The sequence below is a fragment of the Choloepus didactylus genome, chromosome 7 (genome assembly GCF_015220235.1).
Source record: "Choloepus didactylus isolate mChoDid1 chromosome 7, mChoDid1.pri, whole genome shotgun sequence".
Taxonomy (NCBI): domain Eukaryota; kingdom Metazoa; phylum Chordata; class Mammalia; order Pilosa; family Megalonychidae; genus Choloepus; species Choloepus didactylus.
The window spans coordinates 3,270,720-3,293,691 of NC_051313.1; the positions used below are offsets into that span (position 1 = coordinate 3,270,720).

The 22,972-nt window shown below is 46.4% G+C and overlaps 1 protein-coding gene across 12 annotated transcripts in view; it reads right to left on the reverse strand.

Moving 5' to 3' along the window:
* The window catches only part of UTRN (utrophin), a 473,101-nt gene that overhangs the window by 10,455 nt on the left and 439,674 nt on the right, over nt 1–22,972 (reverse strand). For 10 of the 12 annotated variants that reach the window (XM_037844841.1, XM_037844842.1, XM_037844838.1 and 7 more), the window contains 4 exons: nt 15,865–16,001; nt 10,873–10,911; nt 10,598–10,663; nt 9,624–9,689 (listed from right to left, as the gene is read on the reverse strand). In XM_037844841.1, the coding sequence (XP_037700769.1) occupies nt 9,624–9,689; nt 10,598–10,663; nt 10,873–10,911; nt 15,865–16,001 (308 nt within the window). Of the gene's footprint in view, nt 1–9,623; nt 9,690–10,597; nt 10,664–10,872; nt 10,912–15,337; nt 15,673–15,864; nt 16,002–22,972 lie in introns of those variants that run through there. The other 2 variants (XM_037844839.1, XM_037844846.1) reach the window with 2 other exon arrangements.

Sequence of the window (22,972 nt, forward strand, 5' to 3'; positions counted from 1 at the left end):
ACGTTCCTTTATTTAAACAACCCAGCACCGAGTATAGTTGTAGATACTCGTCAGCTATCTATGAGGATCTTACTTGCTGCTACCAGCAGGCTATTTCTAGGATCAGCCACACTGCACTAGAACAAGAAGCTCCCTCCCTCTACTTGTCTAATGAACTAAACTTAGCAATAATGGGGTCGACACGGGAGAAGGGTAACACGGCAGACAAAGGCAGCAGGTGCACGTGGGAAACTCTGCTCTCCTTTCCGGGGGAGATCTGGGCAGAGCTCCTTGCAAACAGGCCAGGACGGGGACGGGGCATCCCGGCTCCTGGCAGACCACACCTATGCAGCATCAATGGCCTTGGAAAACCCAAGCTGGGTCTACAAATCTGTAGGATGGGACCCCAAACCATGCCGTGGCAGTGACCTGGCTACCAGGGAACCAAGGAGGGTGCCAGCTCCCAGCTGAGAGGGTGATGGGCCACACAGGGCCCTGAGGGGCTGCTGGACTGGGCCAGAGGGTGTCTTCCTGAGGCAGGGGAGCACCCAGCCACGGGTGCTGTGTCTGGGCCCCTCTGCCTCCCCCATCCTCCCCCTGCCCCCCATCCTCCTCTGGACTAGGTGGGAACTCTGCTTCCTAAGAGTCTGATTTGAAAAGGATCCCATGTTATCAAAATTTACCCCAATAAAGAAGGGTCTTGGCATTGCATCTGTGGATTGGTGAATTCCTAGGGAAGGTTCCTGAGCTCAGAGAGCAGAGACTCATGACAAAGCCGATGGAAATGAGGAAAGTGAGCGTGATGCTGGTCAAACTGCCAACCAGGGGGCCCAAGTGGACCACTTGTCAGTCCATGTGCCTCCTTCATCAGCGCACCTCCCTTCTCTCTCTCATCCTCCTCCTTCCCTCTCCCTCCTCCCTCTCCTTCTCTTCCATTTAACTTCTTCCTGCCTCCAACAAGTGAGTAAGAGAAGTGGGTAGGAAGGGGCCCTGGCAGCAAAGGAACTGGTCACGGGGCTCCGGGGAGGGACGGGGCCTGAAGCCACAGCCCCCCTTGTATCCATCCACTGAGGTGCCTCTGGCAGAGACCAGGCTCGTCCGCAGTCGAGAAGGAGAGAAGGGCCCAGAGCCCGTGGGTCAGCAGCCTGAGAGGCTACGGGTGCCGCCAGGCTGGCCCCGAGGCAGAGGGGGCAGAAACCTGGGAGGGGGGCTGTGCATGCGTGGGGAGGGCTGTGTGTGTGTGTGTGTGTGTGTGAGTGAGTGTGTGAAGGGGCATGGGCTGTGTGTGCAGTGGCTGCAGGGTGCAGAAGTGTGTGTGTGTGTGTGTGTGTGTGTGTGTGTGAGTGTGTGAAGGGACATGGGCTGTGTGTGCAGTGGCTGCGGGGTGCAGAAATGTGTGTGTGTGTGTGTGTGAGTGTGTGAAGGGGCATGGGCTGTGTGTGCAGTGGCTGCGGGGTGCAGAAATGTGTGTGTGTGTGTGTGTGTGTGTGTGTGTGTGTGTGTGTGCATATCCTGATAGGAAACAAATGCCTGGGCCCACATCTCCCTGCCTGGGGCCTGGGGAAGGGCAGGCGCAGGCTGTGGGGCCTCCACTTAGGGCGGGACCCCCATTGTCAGGGCTGCGCTCGCCGGTTCCACAAGGAGGGAGGCAGCAAGAGGGAGGGTGAAGGGCAGCTCTGACATGACAACAGGACAAACAGAGGGTGAAGACAGAGCGACATAAATCATGGCAAAGTAGGAGCACAGTAGAATGTTTTGTAGACAGTTCCCAGGCTGACGAAGACCGGAGTCTCCAAATAACATATAAAAGAAAAGAGCACAAACGAAAGGCAGTAACAAAAGAAAAGCATCTGCACCTATCCCAGTGACATTTTTGTATTGTAAGGATAAAGAAAGCATCACAAGCATCCAGGCAGAAACCAAAACAAAGCAAAGCAGGGAAAGGCTTTTCCTCCCACTTTTCCGTAATATTAAATGTCCAAAGCCAGTGCAGGGCAACCCGGCCAGGCATCACTCCGACAGGCGACAGAGGCCGTGCGCTCAGCAAGGAGGAAGAGGAGGCAGCAAGGAAAGTGCCAAAGGGAAGGAACACAGCAGACGGCAGGCTCGGCTGAGAGAGTGAACACGGGGTGGCCTGACCCTCACGCGGTGAAGCTCAGCCCCGTCCTGTCTGTGGACCACGGGCCCCGCAGCTTACAGGGAGAGCGTCCAAAAGCATGAAAGCAGCAGCGTCCCGGGAGCCCCATGTGCCCCCGGTTCGTGCCCACGGGAATCCCAGGGTGCAGCGGGTGGCACGTGGGGCCGGGGCAGGGCAGGTCCAGGTGGGAGAGGCCCCAGTGAGGTGGGTCCTGGGTGACGACGGGATCCTCGTAAAGAGGGAAATGTGGGCACAGGGACAGACACACAGCAGGGAGACGCAGGAAAAGACAGAGGACAGAGGGGAGTGACAAAGCTGCAAGCAGAGCCCGCCGAGGACTCCCGGAGGATCCCTAAGGATCCCTGAGGCCTCCCAAGGACCCCCGAGGCCCTCCCAGGCCTGCCAAGTCCCCCTGAAGACCCCAGGGCCCTAACCCCTCCCCCACAAGGTCTGCAGAGTCCCCCCACCCACCCCGAGGCCAGTGGGGCACACCCGGAGCCGGAAGAGGCAGGCAGGTGCCTCTCCGCGGGCCCTCGGAGGGAGGCCGTGGACCTCCTGCCCCCAGAACCGGGAGGACGCTCCTTGCGGCGCTCAGCGGGCGGCACCCCTGTCCCGGCAGCCCTGGAACCGGGACGTGTTTCGGGGACACCGCGCCTTAGGAATAGAACTGGGGCTTCCAGGGCGGCGGCTTCCAGGGTGGTCTCGGGGCTGTCCCCGCCGGGCCTGGGCCCCGTACCCCAGAGCAGGCCGGGAGACCCCAGGGACCTGCAGCCAGAGGGCAGGTCCCGGGTGGTGGCCCCAGGAGGGCTGGCCGCCCCCACCCGAGGCGCCCCCGCTGCAGCTGCGCCAGAAGGCTCAGTCCCCGGGAGCTGGGCCTAGTCACCGGCCGGAGGGCAGCGTCCCCAAGGGAGCCTGGACGGAGGCTCAGCGTAGAAAAGGGGAACCTCCCAGAGCTGGGGGCCCAAAGAGGACAAAAACATCTGTGCAGAAGGGACTGGCTTCGCCCAGGGCTTCAGCCTGCCATGGGCACTGCCTGATCGTGACACTGCCCCCCACCCCCACCTTCTCTACCACCATTCACCAGATGTAAATTGGCTTCACATCGGCACAGCCGAATTTTCACTTGCTTCATTCTAGCTGAGTATATCCAACCTCACAGCACAGGTTTGCCGTGCTCGTTATGTATTTTAAACTAAACACATGATTACAAAAACTTGTAAAAATGTCCTACCCATATTTATCTCATATAATGCCACCTAGGGAAACAGAAATATACTTTTTTTTTGCAAATAGTTTCAAATATTCTCCTTTCCAACATTCTTCTACCTTTAAAGGGTGGAAATGGGACAGAGGGCGGCCCTGGGCCTCACTGCCCTCAGGAAGGGCCCCCAAGGGGTGATGGGATCCAGGAGATCAGTTGCCACACAGAGATCTGTGGCCATGGAGACCACTGGAAAGAGCGATGGGATCCCACCCCCTCCCCCTCTTGGGGGGAGGAAAGATGACATCTCATCCTGGTGGGTTCTCAGGGTCCAGTCAAGGTCGGGCTGCCCTTTGGAAGGTCACTCTGGCTGGACGTGAAGATGGGTTGGAGTCGGGCAGGGCTACTTAGCCACATGAATCAAAGCCTCTGTCCCCAACAGCTAACCAAGGCTCTGCCTTTAATAAACCGGAATCGTGACTTCACTTGGTTGGAAAGAAAGGGGAGGGAACTAGATTGCCACCAAACATAGAGCCGTCACCAGGACAGGAAAGGACAGCACTGGGCAACTGTCAGAAGCCTACTGCAATTCCGCAGGATTTATTTTAGCGATACTTACCTTGTCAAATCAGTGATACTGGTTGAAATGGAAATGTTTAAATAAATAATATGGAACATTTAAGTGGAAGACATGGGCATTCCAAGTCAAGCCACCATTCCGTCTTTCTCTGTATCTCAATTATTTTCTAATTTCTTGAGCACAGCTGCCTGCTCCGGGACACTCGGAGGCTGCAAGCTGGTTTCGGGCCCGCTTGTCGGGTTCTGAGCTGAAGGACGGAACCACTGGGGAAAGGAAAAGGGTCCCACGCATGCAAACTCAGACCATGAAAGAGCACGGAGCTCCAGGGGTGGCTGGGGCACAAGATCTAGTAACACGTTCTCTAGGAAAATGTGAGTGCACCAGTGCTGGAAGACATTTCCCTTTTGTGGTTTACACATTCCCATGCTATCAATTTAATGCAGCTAGTTCAGTTTTCATGTATAAATTCTAGTTGAGTCTTGTGTCTAAATTTGCAATAGGATAAAAAAACACAGGTCTAAGTTCAGAAGATTAAGCATTAAGACACAAGATTAACCGCACCCTCCCCTCACAGCAGCCTGCTTCTTTTATTATTTCCTCTTTGAGGAAATGGGGTAATACTGGCCGTGTATGAGCACCAGGTGTTAAGTTAATGTTTCAATCATGCTTGGCCCCTCCCCTTCCCTGCGGCATCTAATCCAGGTGCCGCTGGTTTACCGCTAACCTGCCGCTCTCCCGCACCTGTGCTCCCGTCGCGTCCCTTCCAGCCCCTGCGCCAGCCTTGACCTGTTCCGACTCATCGCCTCGATCCAGACACAGCCAGAGCGGCCTTTCCAAGCCCAGCTCTGGCCTCGGGTTTTCCTCCTTAGACTCCTCAAGCCCCTCCTGCTCTTAGGGTGAAGCCGCACATCCTCGACGTCCCCTGTGGTCTGGTCCCTGTTCACCCCAGCCTCATTCCCCAACTCCCCTCGCCTCCTGCTCTGTGCCCAGCGGTGTTTCTCGGATCCATCTAACCTGCTCTGGCTCCGCCGGGCTGCAGGCGGCAGGCGATTCCTCCAGCTGCCAAAACAAGTCGCCACAAATGTGGTGCCCCCAAGCAGCGCACTCAGCACCCTAGAGTTCTGGGGGTCAGAGGTCCTAAAATCGAGGGGTCACGTATCGTGCTCGTTCTGGGGGCTCCAGGGGAGACTGTTAACTTGGCTTTTCTGAATCCTGGAGGCCGTGTGCCTGCCTCCTCTGTCAGGGCCGGCAGCTCAGCACCTGCAAACCTCTCTCCCTCTCTGACTCTGACGCCGGGCCTGCCCACATGACCCAGGATGAAGGATAATCCCACCATCCCAAGGCCCCCAACGGAGTCACGTCCGCACAGTCCCTGTTGCCACGGGAGGTGACACGGTCACCCGTCCTAGGTGGGGACATGGGCATCCTGGGGGCTGTTACCCTCCAACCACAGAAGCCCTGGCCACATCCTTTCCCATCAGGAGCTCCACCCACCTCGGCCCTAGAGGTGAGGTTCAGGGTCACCTGACCCATGCAGGGCGGGGAAATATTAACAACAGACTTGGAAAGGGGAGAAACAGCCCCACGTGAGGCATCTGCTGACTTCTCTGGCTGACAACTCTTGTTATGGCCAATGTCAAACTAACGCCTTTGCTGAGTGGGGGTGGGAAAAGAGGCTCGGCCACCTACCACCTGACGTACGACAGGTGACTCGAGAACACAGGTGACCCCAAAGTGAGATAACTGGGTGTGACGAGTTGGAGCATTACCTTTTGCAACTGAGAGTGACATTTTTGAGGAACTGCAGTCTAGAGAGGAACGTCCTGGGAGAAAGCCATTTTGAAACCAGAACTTGGAGCAATGCCAGCCACGTGCCTTCCCAGCTAACAGAGGTTTTCCGGACACCACTGGCCATCCTCCAGTGAAGGTACTCAATTGCTGATGTGTTACCTTGGACACTTTATGGCCTTAAGACTGTAACTTTGTAACCAAATCAACCCCCTTTTATAAAAGCCAATCCATTTCTGGTGTTTTGCATTCCAGCAGCATTAGCAAATTAGAACAGATTTTGATACCAGAGAAGCAGGGTGTTGGTGCTGCTGAGTTTGCAAATACCAAACATGTTGGAATGGCTTTTTAAATGGATGAGGGGAAGATTCTGGAAGAATTGTGAGGAGCTTGATAGAAAAGGCCTAAACTGCTTTGAAGAGACTGTTTTGGAAATATGGACTCTAAAGATACTTCTGATGAGGTCTTGAGCAGAAATGATGAATGTGTTGTTGCAAACTTGAAGAAAGGCGATCCTTGTTTTAAAGTGGCAGAGAATTTGGCAAAATTGAGTCCTGTTGTTGGATGGAAGGCAGAATTTGAAAGTGACGACCTGGAATACTTAGCTGAGGAGATCTCCAAGCAAAATATAGAAGTAGTCTGGCTTTTACTTGCAGCTTATAGTAAAATGTGAGAGGACAGAGATAAGCTGAGAAATGAACTCTTGGTTTCAAAGAAACCAGAAACTGATGCCCTGAAAAACTCTGGGCTTCCAGGGAGTGAAACTGCAGAAGCTACAGCCCAACGTAAGGATGCAACCAAATATGGAACCCAGCCTCCATTTCAATACAAGCCAAGATTGGAGGAGTTAAGCAGAAAGGATTTGTGGAAAGTCCTATTGTCCAACAGCTTTGACCCGCGTGCTTCATGTGAAGCCAACAGAATTTTTGCGAGATCTTTATAGACGTAGCCGCTGCCGGTCTGGACTGCAAGGGACAGACAAGGAACAAATTGAAGGAAAAATTTCTTCAAAGACAGAGCCATGGAGGTTGAGGTCTGGAGTCAACAGGTCTCAGGCTGGGAGAGCGGAGCAGCCCACATGCATGGAAAGGGTGAGTTTGCCCTGGAGGTCAAGGGTGGGCCTTTCTCCACTATGCTCCAGAAGAGTTTTGCCACCCCAGGCCCCAAAGAGGGTGGAGCACATTCCCAGGGAACTGGGGAGAGCCTGGCTGCCACCCCACTGTTCTGAAGGGGTTGAGCATGTGACGCAGAGATGGAACAGAATCTGGGTGCTGCCCTGATATTTGAGGAGGGTGGGGCCAAGAAGGTGGTCTCCCCAGTGTGTGGATATGTTGGAGAACTCACCCCAGCATTTGGAGAAGAAAAGGCTGCCGCAAAGGCCCTTAGGATGGGTTAGACTCTCGCTCCCTCAAGCCCCAAGGATGCAACCTCATTCTGTTAATGACTCTCAGACTTTGAAATCTAATGGAGTTTGTGCTGCGGGTTTTAGGAACTGTTTTGGTCCTGTTAACCCTGTTTTCCTTACAGTTTCTCCTTACGGCAATGGGAATGTTTATCCTATGAATGTCCCTCTTTTGTATATTGGAAGCACATAACTTGTTCTAAATTTACAGGTCCACAGTCAGAGGGGAATTTCGCTTTTGGACAGACCACACTTGTAACTGATTTAATGGGATCTTGTACTTATCTATTGCTACTGAAATGATTTTAAGTTTTTGTGATATTGTGATGGGATAAATGTATTTTGTATATGGAAAGATTGTGTCATTTTGGGGTCCAGGGGGTGGAATGTGCTGGTTTGAATGTATTATGTCCCCCGAAACACCATTATCTTTGATGTAATCTTGTGTGGGCAGACATATCACTGTTGATTAGATTGTAATTCTTTGAACGTTTCTGTGGAGATGCGCCCCACCAACTGTGGGTGATGACTCTGATTGGATAATTTCCATGGAGGTGTTACCCCACCCATTCAGGGTGGGTCTAAATTAAATCACTGGAGCCATATAAATGAGCTGACAAACAGAAGGAACTCAGTACAGCTGAGAGTGACATTTTGAAGAGGAGCTACAGCCAAGAGGGACACTTTGAAGAATGCATAGAAGATGAGAGAGTAGCTGTAGATGATAGACAGTTTGAAGATGGCCATTGAAAGCAGACTTTTGCTTTGGAGAAGCTAAGAGAGGACAAATACCCCAAGAGCAACTAAGAGTGACATTTTTGAGGAACTGCAGCCTAGAGAGGAACATCCTGGGAGAAAGCCATTTTGAAACCAGAATATTGGAGCAGACTCCAGCCACGTGCCTTCCCAGCTAACAGAGGTTTTCCGGACACCACTGGCCATCCTCCAGTGAAGGTACCTGATTGTTGATGTGTTACCTTGGACACTTTATGGCCTTAAGACTGTAACTGTGTAACCAAATAAACCCCCTTTATAAAAGCCAATCCATCTCTGGTGTTTTGCATCCTGGCAGCGTTAGCAAACTAGAACACCTTTACTTTTACTTATTTAATTGTAAGTGTATATACATTAATTTTTAATAACGGCTGGCTTTAACAGCCAGCTCGCAAGTTTCCTGAAAATTTAACCAGTGGTTTACACGAGCCAGCCTGAGCAGGCTCCAGCATTCCATGGTATGGTAAGTACTCTATTATTATTTGTTGGATGAATGAATGAACTATTATATCTAATGACAGTATATCAAAATGTATTCAGCTGCTAATCTGATTTTTTCTTCTCTTGAACAGTGCTAACTTTAAATATAAATAGTGTTTATCCTAATTTGAAGATAGGATATACTGCAGTAGAGCATGACTTATCTGTTCACAAACATTTTAATAATTTAATAATTATTTCATAATTTGGGCCTTAATTATTATTTTTTGTTTCATTTAATTCTTTGGCTATTGTTGACCTTGGTGGGAATTATGTTGATTTAGGAATTATTCAAACTATTTAACTATTTTATAGGAACACATAGTAGTGGGTTAAGTGTGAAGCAGTACTTATGAAGATTTTACTGTCTTGATTTGGGAATTGTCCCAACTCACAGTTTGTGAATAATGCATAAATCACTACTATGTTATTATAAAGTATTAATGTACTAGGCTTGAAATTAAAACTGGATAACCTCCTGAGAATGTTTATAAGTTTAATGATAAACAAAACAAGTTTTTAAAATATTTAAAAATTTAAAGAGCACTTGCGGGATGCCAACCTCCCTCCCTCCATGGTCCCACTTCCTACAGATGCCTGAGCACTTTGTCGTCCCAGCTACCAACAGCTTCTCACCCAGTGCAAACCACAATGAGCTGCACACACATCAAGTAAACTCAGGAAAAAAGAAGGAAAAGTTCCGAAAGCAAGATGGCATTCAACAGTGGGGAAGCAAGAAATAAAATATTTGGCTGGAAAATTTTTACAAAAGTCTTTGAACATCAGTGAGGTTTTTCGTAGTTGCTAATAAAATAAAATATCAGCAGGGGAGTTAATACTCTTCAGTGTGGGTGGGGGTCTATGTCCAAGCACACGTGAGAGAAAAAGGATTAAATGCAGGGATTATGGAGAAAATGCTGGCGAGCCAAAGAGAGAGGGTTCTTCAGAAAGGGCATGGATTCTGTGGAATTACTTCGGTTATTGAGTGGATTGAGTGTCTGTGTGTGTGTACCTGTTATTATGTGTGTATATAAAAGAAACAAACCAACCTGCTTTTCCTGAGGCAGTTTGGTGGACAGAGGTAGGATTTTTCATTAACTGATAGGAAGAAGTAAACACATCCATCTATATTCTCACGGCTTGAAAGCACAAAATCCGTGTTGACATTTCTGCAACCACGCTTATCCACGTTGATTGGGATCACAGCTAAACCCAACATTGTGACAACTGCTCCCGGCAGCCGCGGAACCACCCCAGCGCTGCTGACCCGGGGGTTACTTACACGCTTCCCGTGGTGGAGCTGCTGTCGGTGAGGAAGGACCCGTTGCTCCTCTCCATCTGGGCCAGTCTGCATGGGGAAAACGGGGCAGGCTTAAAATGGGCACAGGCCGCCTCGCCTACCCGCCCAGGTCTAACAGGATGGCAAAATGCAACACCTGACTGTGGGCTGTGACGCTGCCGCCAGCACCCCGGGCAGCCGCAGGCCTCCTGGCCCGCACCCTGACTTCTGGGCCTCACCCCTAATTGGTGTCCCAGGCCCAGGCTCCCCTTCAGCCTCCCGGCCACCTCTGGGACCACGTTTCCTGTGTTTATGACCAATCTGTGACATCCCTCCTCTGAGGACACGGCCCCGCAGGAGCAGCTCCCGCGCCCTCCCTCCTTCCTCTTCCCTCAGGCAGGTCCCGCACTCTTCCCCAGCCCGGTGCTTGCGTGTGTTTCCATCCCCGAGCCTGCCTCTCCCCAGAAGTTCTCCCTGGCGATACCCAGTTTAGATGCTACCTCTTTTACGGCCCCTGCTGAACCTTTTCAGGAATAGCTAGCTCCTAGCCCCACGGACGTACTACAAACTTCTTTTGTGGAAGTTTGTGCACACCATCAAGACTGGACTGTTTTTCATATTGTTCAGGGGCTCAAAAATAAACCCTACAATGAAGCAGCAGCATCGATTTAATTACACAGCAGAATTCACACGTGCGCCATCTCCTGAGAACACGTCAATCCCTGCTTTCATTCACCGAAACCGGGTTGCGTCATCTAGATCCTGCTTGCACAGTGTCTGGAATCTCATGGGCTTGACGATCACACCCCACCGAGACCGACTCTGCCCGGAAGGTGCAGCAAGTGCTCAGGAAAGTGCAAATAACAACAGGAGAAGCTGAGCGCCCAAATGCAATGGAATCAGCCCCTGCAAAACCACTGTCCTTGAACGGAGGTGTTTAACCGGGCAGGGTGTGGGGGACCCTACGATTTCCTCACCGTGTGGCGTACTGCTCGATCCTTGAGTGGGTGTCGTCGTGGAACAGCTGAGGAGACTGGGAGGGGCTGCGGAGGGAGAAAGGAGCAGCGGTTCATGCCCAGGGGTCGACAGCTGGGACCGCTGCAGATGGCGGCTTCGTTAACGGGCTTGCCATGCAAAGAGGCCACGAGGACTGTCCCCAGATGCAGAGCTGGCTTTAGAATGAGAGTCTGGCCATCACCCCCAGGCTGGCGGGACTGATGGGGGCCCCCTGCGTGGGGACGGGCATACTCACTCAAAGTGCTCTGGCCACATACTGATGAGCGTGACAGGACTGCAGAGGGGAGAAGGAGACAAAAGTCACGCGACACACACTTCGGAGCAATTGCAGACGATGGGGTAGGGGCTTGGCAGCGCCCTCCCTGGGGTCTGGTGCCCCGAGGTCCCCGTGGGGAAATGAGAAGGAACGGGTCACACTGTACTCTAGAGAGGCACCGGGCACTCGGCTCTCGGCAGGGCTTTAACCAGATACACCAGGGCCTTCGCCACAGGACACGTAGACACCTCGCTAATGGCCTCAATGAGAAACGAAACAGAATGCTCCCACATAACTTGGAACTGTAGGGTACACTGTAAGATAACGTTCACAAGGAACCCAGTGGACATACAATCCTTTTTTTTTTTTTTTTAATTGGAGAAGAAATTTGGTCAGAGAGACAAAGGTAAAAGTTAAATACATGAAACACCTAATCTCACATTATATATTGACGGCAGAGTTGCAATAAAATTAAACTTTTTTGATTCCCTGCTCAAATTTAAATGTAAAAATTCCAGCCCATGTGTACACAAAGTATCTCAGCCTAACAGATACACTGAAAAATGATGAAACCTAGATCCCCTCCCCTAGTACCCCAGAAATATTTCCCACCATCAGAAAAACTCAGGAAACTTCTCTAGATCGTGATATACTTTCTTTAAATAAAACTTGATGTGGAGGTTCCATATGAGGAAGTGATCAAGGGAAACTTACTCTGCTTAAGTCAGGGCCTTGGTCTGGAGACCCCACGCTTCAGGAGCCCCCCAGCCCTGAGGGCAGCCCCAGCCCAGGCAGGGCCTCGAAATCCACAAGGCTCCAAGAAACATTGTTCAAAACCAACTGATCATAATTAAAAGGCTAGTTCAAACCCTAACTTGTTTTTGGAGGGAGGTATTGGTGCATGTGAACATTCGAAAATACAAAGAAAGTAAGTTCTCTAAAGAAATAAAGCCTCCTGCAGAAGCTGATGTGATTGAAACAAAGAGGAAGGAAAGCTTAAATTATTCCAGCCCTACGTGGCTGGCTCTCCTATTCCTATTGTGCAGACACACTCAAGAAAAGGTTAACGATCTCATTATTCCCTGCCGGAGCACACGTCGCTGTCTGCACGATAAAAGTAGGAAGGCACTGGAAGATCATCCATCTTACAGGAATGAAAAACTAAGGCTCCTCATCCTTCCTTCAAAAGCAGGTATTCACCTGCCCTGCCTGTGTCAGAGTGTCTATATAGCAAATAGACTCCATTACCCAGGAATAAAGTGGCTACAACGTAACAATAACATAGCACAGTATTATCAACAGTCTTTCTTTTTACATGGCTACTTCCATCAGCCCTGGCATATAGATGTTACATGTCAAGTGAATGACTTGCTTTATAATTTCTAAAAATGGGAACTTCTTCAGAGATTATTTCTAAACATTTTCCATGAACTTTAAACAGAAGAAAACCATGTAATTTTTATCTTAATTGGGCTTGGAAAAGCTTTGTGAAGCGGCTTGACTGCCCCTGTTAGCACAAAAATGATTCACGGAGCCGAGATAAGAGCAGGGCAGAAGTGGCACGGAAGAGTGGCTCCAAAGACATTTTTAAATATGTTTACAAAATGTCTAAGACAAGAAATAAAGATAAAAGTCAAACTTCAGGCTTCACTGACTTCTAAGTATTTCATTTGTAGGAAAGGATGTTAAGTGACCAGCTTTCTTCTTTAATTCTGGAAGGAAAAATCAAGGCCATGTCCTCACAGCAGTTATAACCCGTGTTAAAGGTGATGGGGAAATAAAAGTAACCGGGGGCCGGCCCGGACTTCACAGCGTGCCTCTCCGTCCGGGCTTTCCGGAGCCCTGGATTTGCTAAGGCAGAGTCGGACTCTAGAATGGGTTGACTCTTAGGGGAAACGTAACCCAGCCTTTCGTGGAGGGACGTGGGGCTCCCCTTGCCAAGTTCTCAGCACACTGTAACTTGTGCTTCATTTGTTTGCCTTCCTCGGTCCATTTTCCTGCATCCCAGATCCTCCTCCCTTTGACCTTCGATGGCTCCCTGCTACTCTCTCAGGGTCAATGCCAAACCCCGTTCAGAGCATCCTGGCTCTTCCTTATCTGGCTCCTGCTTCTCTCTCCATTCCCACTATTTCCACACTATCCTGCCCTCCTCCCACAACAGTCTCTCAAGCCTCTTTTCGGGCTCAGGTCTGAGCTCAGCCGTCACAGCCGCCACAGTGACACGGCTACAAGTTGGTTCCTGCTGTGGTAAGAACTTACTAAAATCAAGAAACTCAACTATTCTACCTTCACCGACATCAGGGAAAGGTGTCTATGTTGCTTCTTTAAATCTTCTGGGAAACCAACTTGTCTTTTAGCAATTTCCAAATTTCTTTGGCCACTATTTCAGCTTGTTTCTCAGGGTTATTTTTAATGGCACATCCTTTAAGCCAGCCCTTTTCATTTATACTGATTCCATTTGTGAAAAATCTTGCATAAATAGGTATTAAATTAATGGAGCAAATCTCAGCATGGGTTTGTTTACCTCCTTTTAGTAATAACTCATTTTCCTCCTACGTCCCCTCCATACATGTGTGCATAATTCCTGGACATTGGATAAGATACTGTATTTTGCAAGGAAGAAAGAGAAAGCAGCAAAGAAAATTCTAATCAGCTTCATAAATAACTTCAACACATGTACCACTTCACTGGTTTTTCTCCGATGTTCTCCTCCCACAAATAGGAGAATAGACGACATCGAATTCATGACTCACCTCCGTAAATTGTTACACCAGGATGTTATGTGGCCCTCCTCAAGAAAGGGCTTAGCAGAAAATGAACTAGATACCAGTCAAGAGAGCTCTTTCTCAGATTAAAAACAGAAGAAAACCTGGTCTTGTGTCTAGTAGCTTATAAATCTTTTCCAGTAAGGATCTTTATGGCATCTGATTTAATCTTATACTCCTTTCCTTCTTTTTCTGGCTTTCCTCTCCCTGAAAATGCTGGTATATTCATTTTAAATGAGGTGAGGCATTTTCAGAGTTACACACACACATGCTAGCACAAATTATTTGGCATGCTTTCCTGTCAATCTCTACTTTAACAGAGTCACTCAGAATAGAATGATTGATGCCAATGGTTATTTTGACATTGAAAGCAAATTATTAAAAATGCCTAAAATGAGTTTGAAAGATATATCTGCATGATTCATACTAAGGATGTAGATGGGGCCCAGAATGCCAAAGGTTGATCAAAAGAGTGAAAGGCATAGCACATCACTTTGTCCAAACCCACTCGATTTCCCCATAAATTAAAGTGCCCCATGATCATTCCGTGCCAGCTGCAGTGCAGAGGTTTTTTAGCTCTGGTATGAAGAGGAGTAAAATTTGGGCTTCATCATGAGATGCTCAGCACAGTCAAACTACATGTTGGATATGAGAACCTATAAGAACTTATCATCACACAGACTTTTAAAAAATATACCCAGAAAACAAAGCGGGGACCCAAATCGACCTTCCGTTGGGATTGGAAGTATTTGACTCACTCTCTTTAAACTGAAATTTATTTAACCGATCCACAGTTGGACATCAAGCCAAGCTGCCCAGTCTGAATTCCGTCTCCTGCTCTGGTGGTGCTACCTGTGGACTGCTCTGTGCACACACGGCACGACCCACACAGGATGCAGACGTCCACAGGGCATTCCTTGAACTTCTGGATGGTTCCCCAAGGAAAGGGGTGAATTGACAGAAAAATTTAGCCCAGCCCCAGGCCTCCAGGGCTTTATTTGGAAATAAATTGGGAAATCAGACCAAAGAGTCTCTCCCTCCATGCTGACATTCTGAGACCCTGTCACAGGCACGGAATATCACCGTTCTCGGATGACTTCTCTCTCATACGCAAAATAAAATGAATTATGAGTTTTGAAGGTTAAAGAAAGAAAGCTTGACTGATACCCTCAACACATTTTTTGTATTTCTTACTACAGTTTTCTCTGTTGTTTATAGCAGCAAACCTTTCTCTTGATATTGTTTAGCTTGTCTTCTGACACCGGAGAGAATGGCCTTCCCTCTCTAACTGGGATTTTTTTTTTTTCTATAAACTGGGTATTCTGGTGATGATGAGCAATAAAAGTTCATTTTCTCCAAAATTTAAGCAAGGGAAGCTTTCCCTGGTAGGCATATTTATGCTGTTATTATAAAAAGCAATTCAAAGATTTGAAATCATATCCATTTTTATCAACATACAATTGTTCAGTAATTTTAAATTACTCCCTTGCATTTCTCCTGGTTTGTTTTAAATATTATTTTTCTTTTCTTTCCAGGCTGTAAATTCTTATTTTTCTTTCCTTTATAGTTATAATCTCAGAAAATGTGCTACCTTGAAATTTTGCTTGTTTTATGCTTGTCAACTCAAATTATATATGTTTAAGAAATGTCTATTTCATATAATGTATAAAACTACCTTAGTTGCTGTCTTCATCTTCAAGAAAAAAGATATTAGAAATGTAATGTGAGATTCTGATGAGATTTTAACATTGATAAATATTTGAAGCAAGAGATTAATTTTTATTCATAAATTTATACTAAACAGATGCAAAAAATACATGTCAAGAGTACTACGAGAAAAGTAAAACACCCCCAAAAGAAGAAAAACAGAAAGTAAATGAAGGAATGAAAGCACGATTTGCTGTAAGTGTTTTTGAGAGGACCAGAGAGAGCCGAGGTACACTGTGAGGCTCTGCTACCTGTGCGTGACGTCCAGGAACACAGGCAAGGCTGAACGTGGAATTCTGGCTGTGACCTTGTCAAAAACAAACAGTAAAAATACACTTTGTGAAGACTGATTCCAAGTTCAGCTTCCCACTTTCAGACGGAAATGGTTTACCGCACATAAATCTTACTGGTATTAAACAATTTGTCTCGTGTTGCTCCCATGAAAACAGACAACACCAGCTCTAAGTGTTCACAGATTTAACGCTAAAACCACACTCACGTCTCTAAGTTGTCACCTTCCAGGACCGTCTGGACGGGCAGGTAGCCCAGCCGAGGGTGTTTGGCAAAGTACTTCTTCGACCTGAATTTGTTCTTTAGCACCTTCGTGAAGTCTCGAACGTCTTCCCCGGACGTTGTCTGTAAGGTGGACAAAAGCACACTTCTCTCAGTAAAATGGAAGGACGTCACTATTTCCAATACAATCAGAGCAGGTGTAAAGGGCTGCAATGAAATGCCCACATATTTGGCATTTTATGCATTTCTGGAATAACTTGCAATATCATGAAAGCATATGGCCACTGGGTGTCCGCACGAAATACACCCAGAGATTAGTTTTTATTTTCCTGGAAAATAAGCCATAACTAACTTTTTCTCCAAGGTTTTAAAAGTTGGATCAAAAAACAAAATTAGTTTTGGAAATGATATTGATTGGTACCAATCACTAAAAAAATGTGCATTTGGCTACTGAAAATTTCGGGGTGACCAAGTATTCTGGATAATATATGAATGAAGGGGGAGCAGCCACGCAGGCTCCGGCTTCCACACGGCCAGGATATGCTCTGCTATGGGGGTGCATGTGCAAGCAGTGCTGCCCGTTTCTCTGTTCTCTCCCAACCATCCACCATGTAACCATTTGACCTAGTGTTTCCTTAAGAGTGCCTGATGGTGAGCACTACTGTCATTTAGGATGAGAGGGGCTGCGACCGCCCCCAGCGCCCCCCTCACGCTGGCTGTGAACCTTCTCGGTGCCCGAGCTCCCCACGCTGTCACTGACTCGAGTGTTTATCCCAATATGTTACACTGGTGTCAACTTGGTTAAAGCAGTGTTGACGAATCTGCCTAGAATGAATTCCTTCTCGACTCCTAGGTGCCTGCCCAATATGCAGCTGGACAGACCTCACTCCCAGCTCTTTACAAAATAAAATCGGAGGACAGTTCTATAACAACACAAACCGAGGGCTAAACAATTTGCTTCCCTGCTGCCTCCTACGCCTGGTCTTTTCCATCATCATTTGCTTGTTCAGGACTCACACAGACTTGTTTTGCAAAGAGAAACTAAAAAAAATGTAATTAGTTTTGAAAATCACTAAGTTCTGAGTCAACCACTAAATAGTTGTGCTCCTTACAATTGCCACCATCCTACGGAAATGTCTGCTTCTCGGAAACAATGAGGGGACGCGTCGTTCTCCAGACTCGCAGAGCAGAGAGGAGGCTGGAGATGTCCGCGGATTCATGGCCCCCAACTCAGCAATTTTCACTTTATTAAAAAAAAAAAAAAAAAGTCCAGCCAGGACAGCCCCATGTTTCCGGCAGCTTTGCCATCGGCTTCACAGTCTCAACTGTTTCCCTAAATGGTTGAGAACAGACAGCCCTGAGCGGGGCGGGTGGGAGGGGAGGCCGGCGGGGGGCAGGGGTAGCCCCCCACTTCCCTGCCTCATCCCAGCTTCTCTCCTCCCAGCATGAACACTTGCTCGGGGGAAAAATGCCTCAAAACTAAAAGTGTAAGGCCAATTCCAGACCACTTTATTATTCTGCCCAATACAGTCCACACATGTGAAAATAAAAAAAATCCAGTCAAGAATCAAACCCCGCACCCCCCCTCCCAAAAAATCCTACCTGCCTCCCCCAGAGTTACAGTGGGACCTGAAATAAAATCTGAGTTTCTGATAAATCTCAAATTTGATATTTGGAAAACAAAGACAGTGTTCTCTCATACAGAAATAGCATCTTTTAATTTCCTCATCAATTTTCATAAAAAGTAAAAAAAAGAACTACCATCAAAAGTTGTCATCTAAGGGCACTAAACTTACTAGAGCCATGAAGTTTATGCAATATTAAAAGGTGAAAAGTAATTCACCCCACAGGAACCAAGGATTATATTCAGTTTAGCAGAATGTGGTTCCTGAGTTGGGATAGGGCCAAGATTATGAATTAAGCCCATTTTCTCACTAATAATGTTAAAGGATTTTTTACATATTTCGTTAAGTTTACTATCTAATGACAGTAGCTAATACTTCTTTATTTTATAGCATCAGTGATATGGTTTGGTAAAAAAGAAAATAGCGTAATGAACGTAATCAAACGTGTAATGAATGTAATCAAACTCAACTCTAACATCATGCTAGGTATAATACTTTATTTTTTTAAATAAATAACTATTACTATTGTGATCTGAAGATGAAATTGAAGGGAAAATTCATCACTAAATAAATTATCCAATATTTTTAATTATTCATGCATTTCTTGAAAATCTAAGTTTTCATTTATTGCTATAAGAACAAAAAGGATGCCAGAAGATTTTGTAGATCCCATTGAAGAAATGAGGGAAAAATTTATTAACAAAGAACTTTGCACCTTACAAGGTACTTTCCTGCAATCTCAGTAGGTTTGAACCCATCAAATATGAAAAAATCTGTGAGCTCACAATGATATGCAAAAACAAAAGAACTGATCATTTTCAGGGGACGACAGGAAACCAATTCTTTCTATTGAAAACAGGTCGAAAAAGGGGAAAACAAACCTCTATCCGGCCTTTCCTGATTGAACTGTACCACTGGGCAACCCCACAGTAGATGAGCAGATGTGTTTCTGGTCAAGCATTTCAACTAAAATGAACTACACAACTAGAACTTTGCTGTTTTGCCACCCTAGTGAGTGCACAGGCCATGGCACTTTGTGTGAACAGTGCCAAGCTCATTTTTTTTTTTTTTTCATTTTTCTTGGGATTGTTCAGATACCATACAATTATCCATAGATCCAAAGTGTACAATCACTTGCCCCTGGGTACCTTCATACAGCTGTGCATCCATCACACTTAATTTTTGTTCAATTTTTAGAAACTTTTCATTACTCCAGACAAGAAATAAAGTGAAAGATGAAAAAAGAAAAAAAGAAAAGGAAACTCTAATCCTCCCCTATCCCTAACCACCCCCCCTCAATTGTTGACTCCTAGTATTGATATAGTACATTTGTTACTGTTCATGAAAAAATGTTGAAATACTACTAACTGTAGTATATAGTTTGTAATAGGTATATATTTCTTCCCTATATGCCCCTCTACTATTAACCTCTAATTGTATTGTCATACGTTTGTTCTGGTTCATGGAAGTGATTTCTAGTATTTGTACAGTTGATCATGGACATTGCCCACCATAGGATTCAGTTTTATACATTCCCATCTTTTGACCTCCAACTTTCCTTCTGGTAACATATATGACTCTGAGCTTCCCCTTTCCACCTCATTCATGCACCATTCGGCACTGTTAGTTATTCTCACATCTTGCTACCAACACCCCTGTTCATTTCCAAACATTTAAGTTCATCCTAGTTGAACATTCTGCTCATACTAAGCAACCACTCCCCATTCTTAAACCTCGTCCTATATCTTGGCACCTTATATTTCATGTCTATGAGTTTACATATTACAATTAATTCCTATCAGTGAGACCCTGACATAATTGTCCTTATCTGTCTGGCTTATTTCACTCAGTATATTGCCCTCAAGGTTTTGTCATCAACCCATTTTTTTTTAATATGGTTTTGTTCACTCACCATACTCCATCCTAAGTAAATAATAGATGGTTCTCTGCATGGTCATACATTTATGTGTTCACCACCTTCACCACTATCTATATAAGGGTATCTACATTTCTTCCACAAGGCAGGAGGAAGAGTCAAAGAAGGTAGAGAGGCAAAAGAAAGAGGAAAAAGAAATGACAGCTAGGAAGTAGCAAAAGGAAAAATAACCTTAAATCAAAGTAGAATAAAGAATCAGACAATACCACCAATGTCAAGTGTCTAACATGCCTCCCCTATCCCCCCCTCTTATCTGCATTCACCTTGGTATATCACCTTTGTTACATTAAAGGAAGCATAATACAATGATTCTGTTAGTTATAGTCTCTAGTTTATGCTGATTGCATCCCTCCCCCAATGCCTCCCCATTTTTAACACCTTGCAAGGTTGACATTTGCTTGTTCTCCCTCATAAAACAACATATTTGTACATTTTATCACAATTGTTGAATACTCTATAGTTCACCAAGTTACATAGTTCCAATCTTTATCTTTCCTCCTTTCTTCTGGTGTCTCACATGCTCCCCACCTTCCTCTCTCAACCGTATTCATAGTTACCTTTGTTCAGTGTACTTACATTGTTGTGCTACCATCTCCCAAAATTGTGTTCCAAACCACACACTCCTGTCTTCTATCACCCTGTAGTGCTCCCTTTAGTATTTCCTGTAGGGCGGGTGTCTTGTTCACAAAGTCTCTCATTGTCTGTTTGTCAGAAAATATTTTGAGCTCTCCCTCATATTTGAAGGACAGCTTTGCTGGATACAGGATTCTTGGTTGGTGGTTTTTCTCTTTCAGTATCTTAAATATATCACACCACTTCCTTCTTGCCTCCATGGTTTCTGCTGAGAGATCCGACACATAATCTTATTAAGCTTCCTTTGTATGTAATGGATCGCTTTTCTCTTGCTGCTTTCAGGATTCTCTCTTTGTCTTTGACATTTGATAATCTGATTATTAAGTGTCTTGGCGTAGGCCTATTCATATCTCTTCTGTTTGGAGTACGCTGCGCTTCTTGGATCTGTAATTTTATGTCTTTCATAAGAGATGGGAAATTTTCATTAATTATTTCCTCTATTATTGCTTCTGCCCCCTTCCCCTTCTCTTCTCCTTCTGGGACACCAATGATACGTACATTATTGTACTTTGTTTCATCCTTGAGTTCCCGGAAACACTGCTCGTATTTTTTCATTCTTTTCTCCATCTGTTCCTTTGCGTGTAGGCTTTCAGGTGTTTTGTTCTCCAGTTCCTGAGTGTTTTCTTCTGCCTCTTGAGATCTGCTGTTGTATGTTTCCATTGTGTCTTTCATCTCTTGTGTTGTGCCTTTCATTTCCATATACTCTACTGGTTGTTTTTTTGAACTTTTGATTTCTGCCGTATACATGTCCAGTGCTTCCTTTACAGCCTCTATCTCTTTTGCAATATCTTCTCTAAACTTTTTGAGTTGATTTAGCATTAGTTTAAATTCCTGTATCTCAGTTGAAGTGTACATTTATTCCTTTGACTGGGCCATAACTTCGTTTTTCTTAGTGTAGGTTGTAATTTTCTGTTGTCTAGGCATGGTTTCCTTGGTTATCCAAATCAGGTTTTCCCAGACCAGAACAGGCTCAGGTCCCAGAGGGAAGAAATATTCAGTATCTGGTTTCCCTGCGGGTGTGTCTTAGAAAATTGCTCCAGCCTTTGATGCCTCGGGTCACTGTGCTTTTCTGCCCAGCAGGTGATGCCTGTTAGCCTATAATTCTTGACTGGTGTGAGGCGGTATGGCCATGTTCCCCCAGGCTCTGGGGTCTGGTTCTGAATGGAAAGGGCCCCACCCCTTTCCTCTTAGAGAAGACAGACCCCTCAGGTGGAGGTCATCAGCATTTCAATGGTCTCTCTCTCTGCTTGTGCTGTCTCCACCCTTCCCAGAGTCACAGCCCTGGAAACTGAAAATGACTGGGGCTTTCTCCACTGAGCCAGAAAAGAAACAGATAGTCCCCTTCAGACCCAGTCCAAGGCGACCCTCCGGCTCTCCCAGGTCAGTTGTCACCCAAAGCCTCTGTTTTTTGGGGCTGCGTACCTGTAGTGAGCAGTTCACACTCGCTACTTAAAACCCCAGTTGGAGCTCAGCTGAGCTATATTCGCTTGCTGGGAGAGAGCTTCTCTGTGGCACCACGCGACTCCGCAGCTCGGGCTATGGGGGAGGGGGTCTCACGACTTGGATCCGCAGGTTTTACTTACAGATTTTATGCTGTGTTCTCGGGCATTCCTCCCAATTCAGGTTGGTGTATGATGAGTGGATGGTCTCGTTTGTCCGCCCGCAGTTATTCTGGATTATTTACTAGTTGTTTCTGGTTTTTTGTAGTTGTTCCAGGGGGACTACTTAACTTCCACTCCTCTCTATGCCGCCATCTTGCCCCGCCTCCCCCAAGCTCATTTTTGAGAGATGACAAGTCATCATGGCCTCCTCTAACCATCTGGACACTCCCAAGGGACTCGCCAAAGGATCACACTGAGGCTGGGCAGTTTCTGGGCCCGGCTGCCGATCTAAGGATGTCCGGGAGCAGGGAGGGGGCACGCTGGGCTGCACCAGACAGATGCAGCCACAGTCAAACTTCCTGAGCTTTTCAACAGATAAACTATAAGGAAATGTTAAGATAGATCGTCAGGTCATGGAGGAGGAACCTGGAGATTAAAAAGCTGATATTTTTAAATGGGATAGACAGCTGAGTGATGAAAGTAATTTAAAAATGCAATTTGTATGTTATTTATAAAAACCAAGATAGTGGGTATTTATAAATTTAGTTATTTATAAAAATCAAGGGGGTTCTGCCTGGAATGGAGTACAGAAAAGGGGCCTCTAGAATGTCTGGCAAAGCCCTGTTCCTCACCTGGGAGGTTCTCACCTGATATTCCATTAAGCTATGTATCTGTTTTGTGTGGTTATATGTATCTGTCTTGCAGTTTACAACAAAAAGGACTAAAAAGTAAATCAGTCCAGTTGCCAAATTTTTAGAGCAGTTACCTCTGGGTGACTGACTATCTGGCAATTTCAATTTTTTTGTTTTTACTCTTTCATAAATGTTTTTCTAATTTTTTCTAACAAGAAACATGTTTTATATAAGTAATTTAAAAGTTACAAAAGCGATATTTCAGTATACATTATTAGAAAACAAGTCATGTGGAAACTTAGCGGTACTTCATTTACAAAGAAGGGAAGGTTCAGAATGAATTAGAGACATTTAGTTGACGGCTGTGGATTGTTTCTCTTAGAAACCTTGGCACTGTCCCATTTTCAGGGGAAGTGACCGGTGCTGGGGGTGGGGGTAGAGCCCCACGTGGAAGGGCAGTGTGCTCCATCCTCATCCAAAGACCTAAGCCCTGAAACCCTCCACCTCAGAAAAGTGGCCCCCAGTCCCTTCACGGGCCGTGATAGTGAGTTAGCAACCCCACCACTCACACAGACGAACAGATAGGAGAGAGTGTCGCCGAATTATAAAATCCACGCTGGCATAAATCAGAGCACCCCTCTACCAAACCCTAACAACACCTCATATA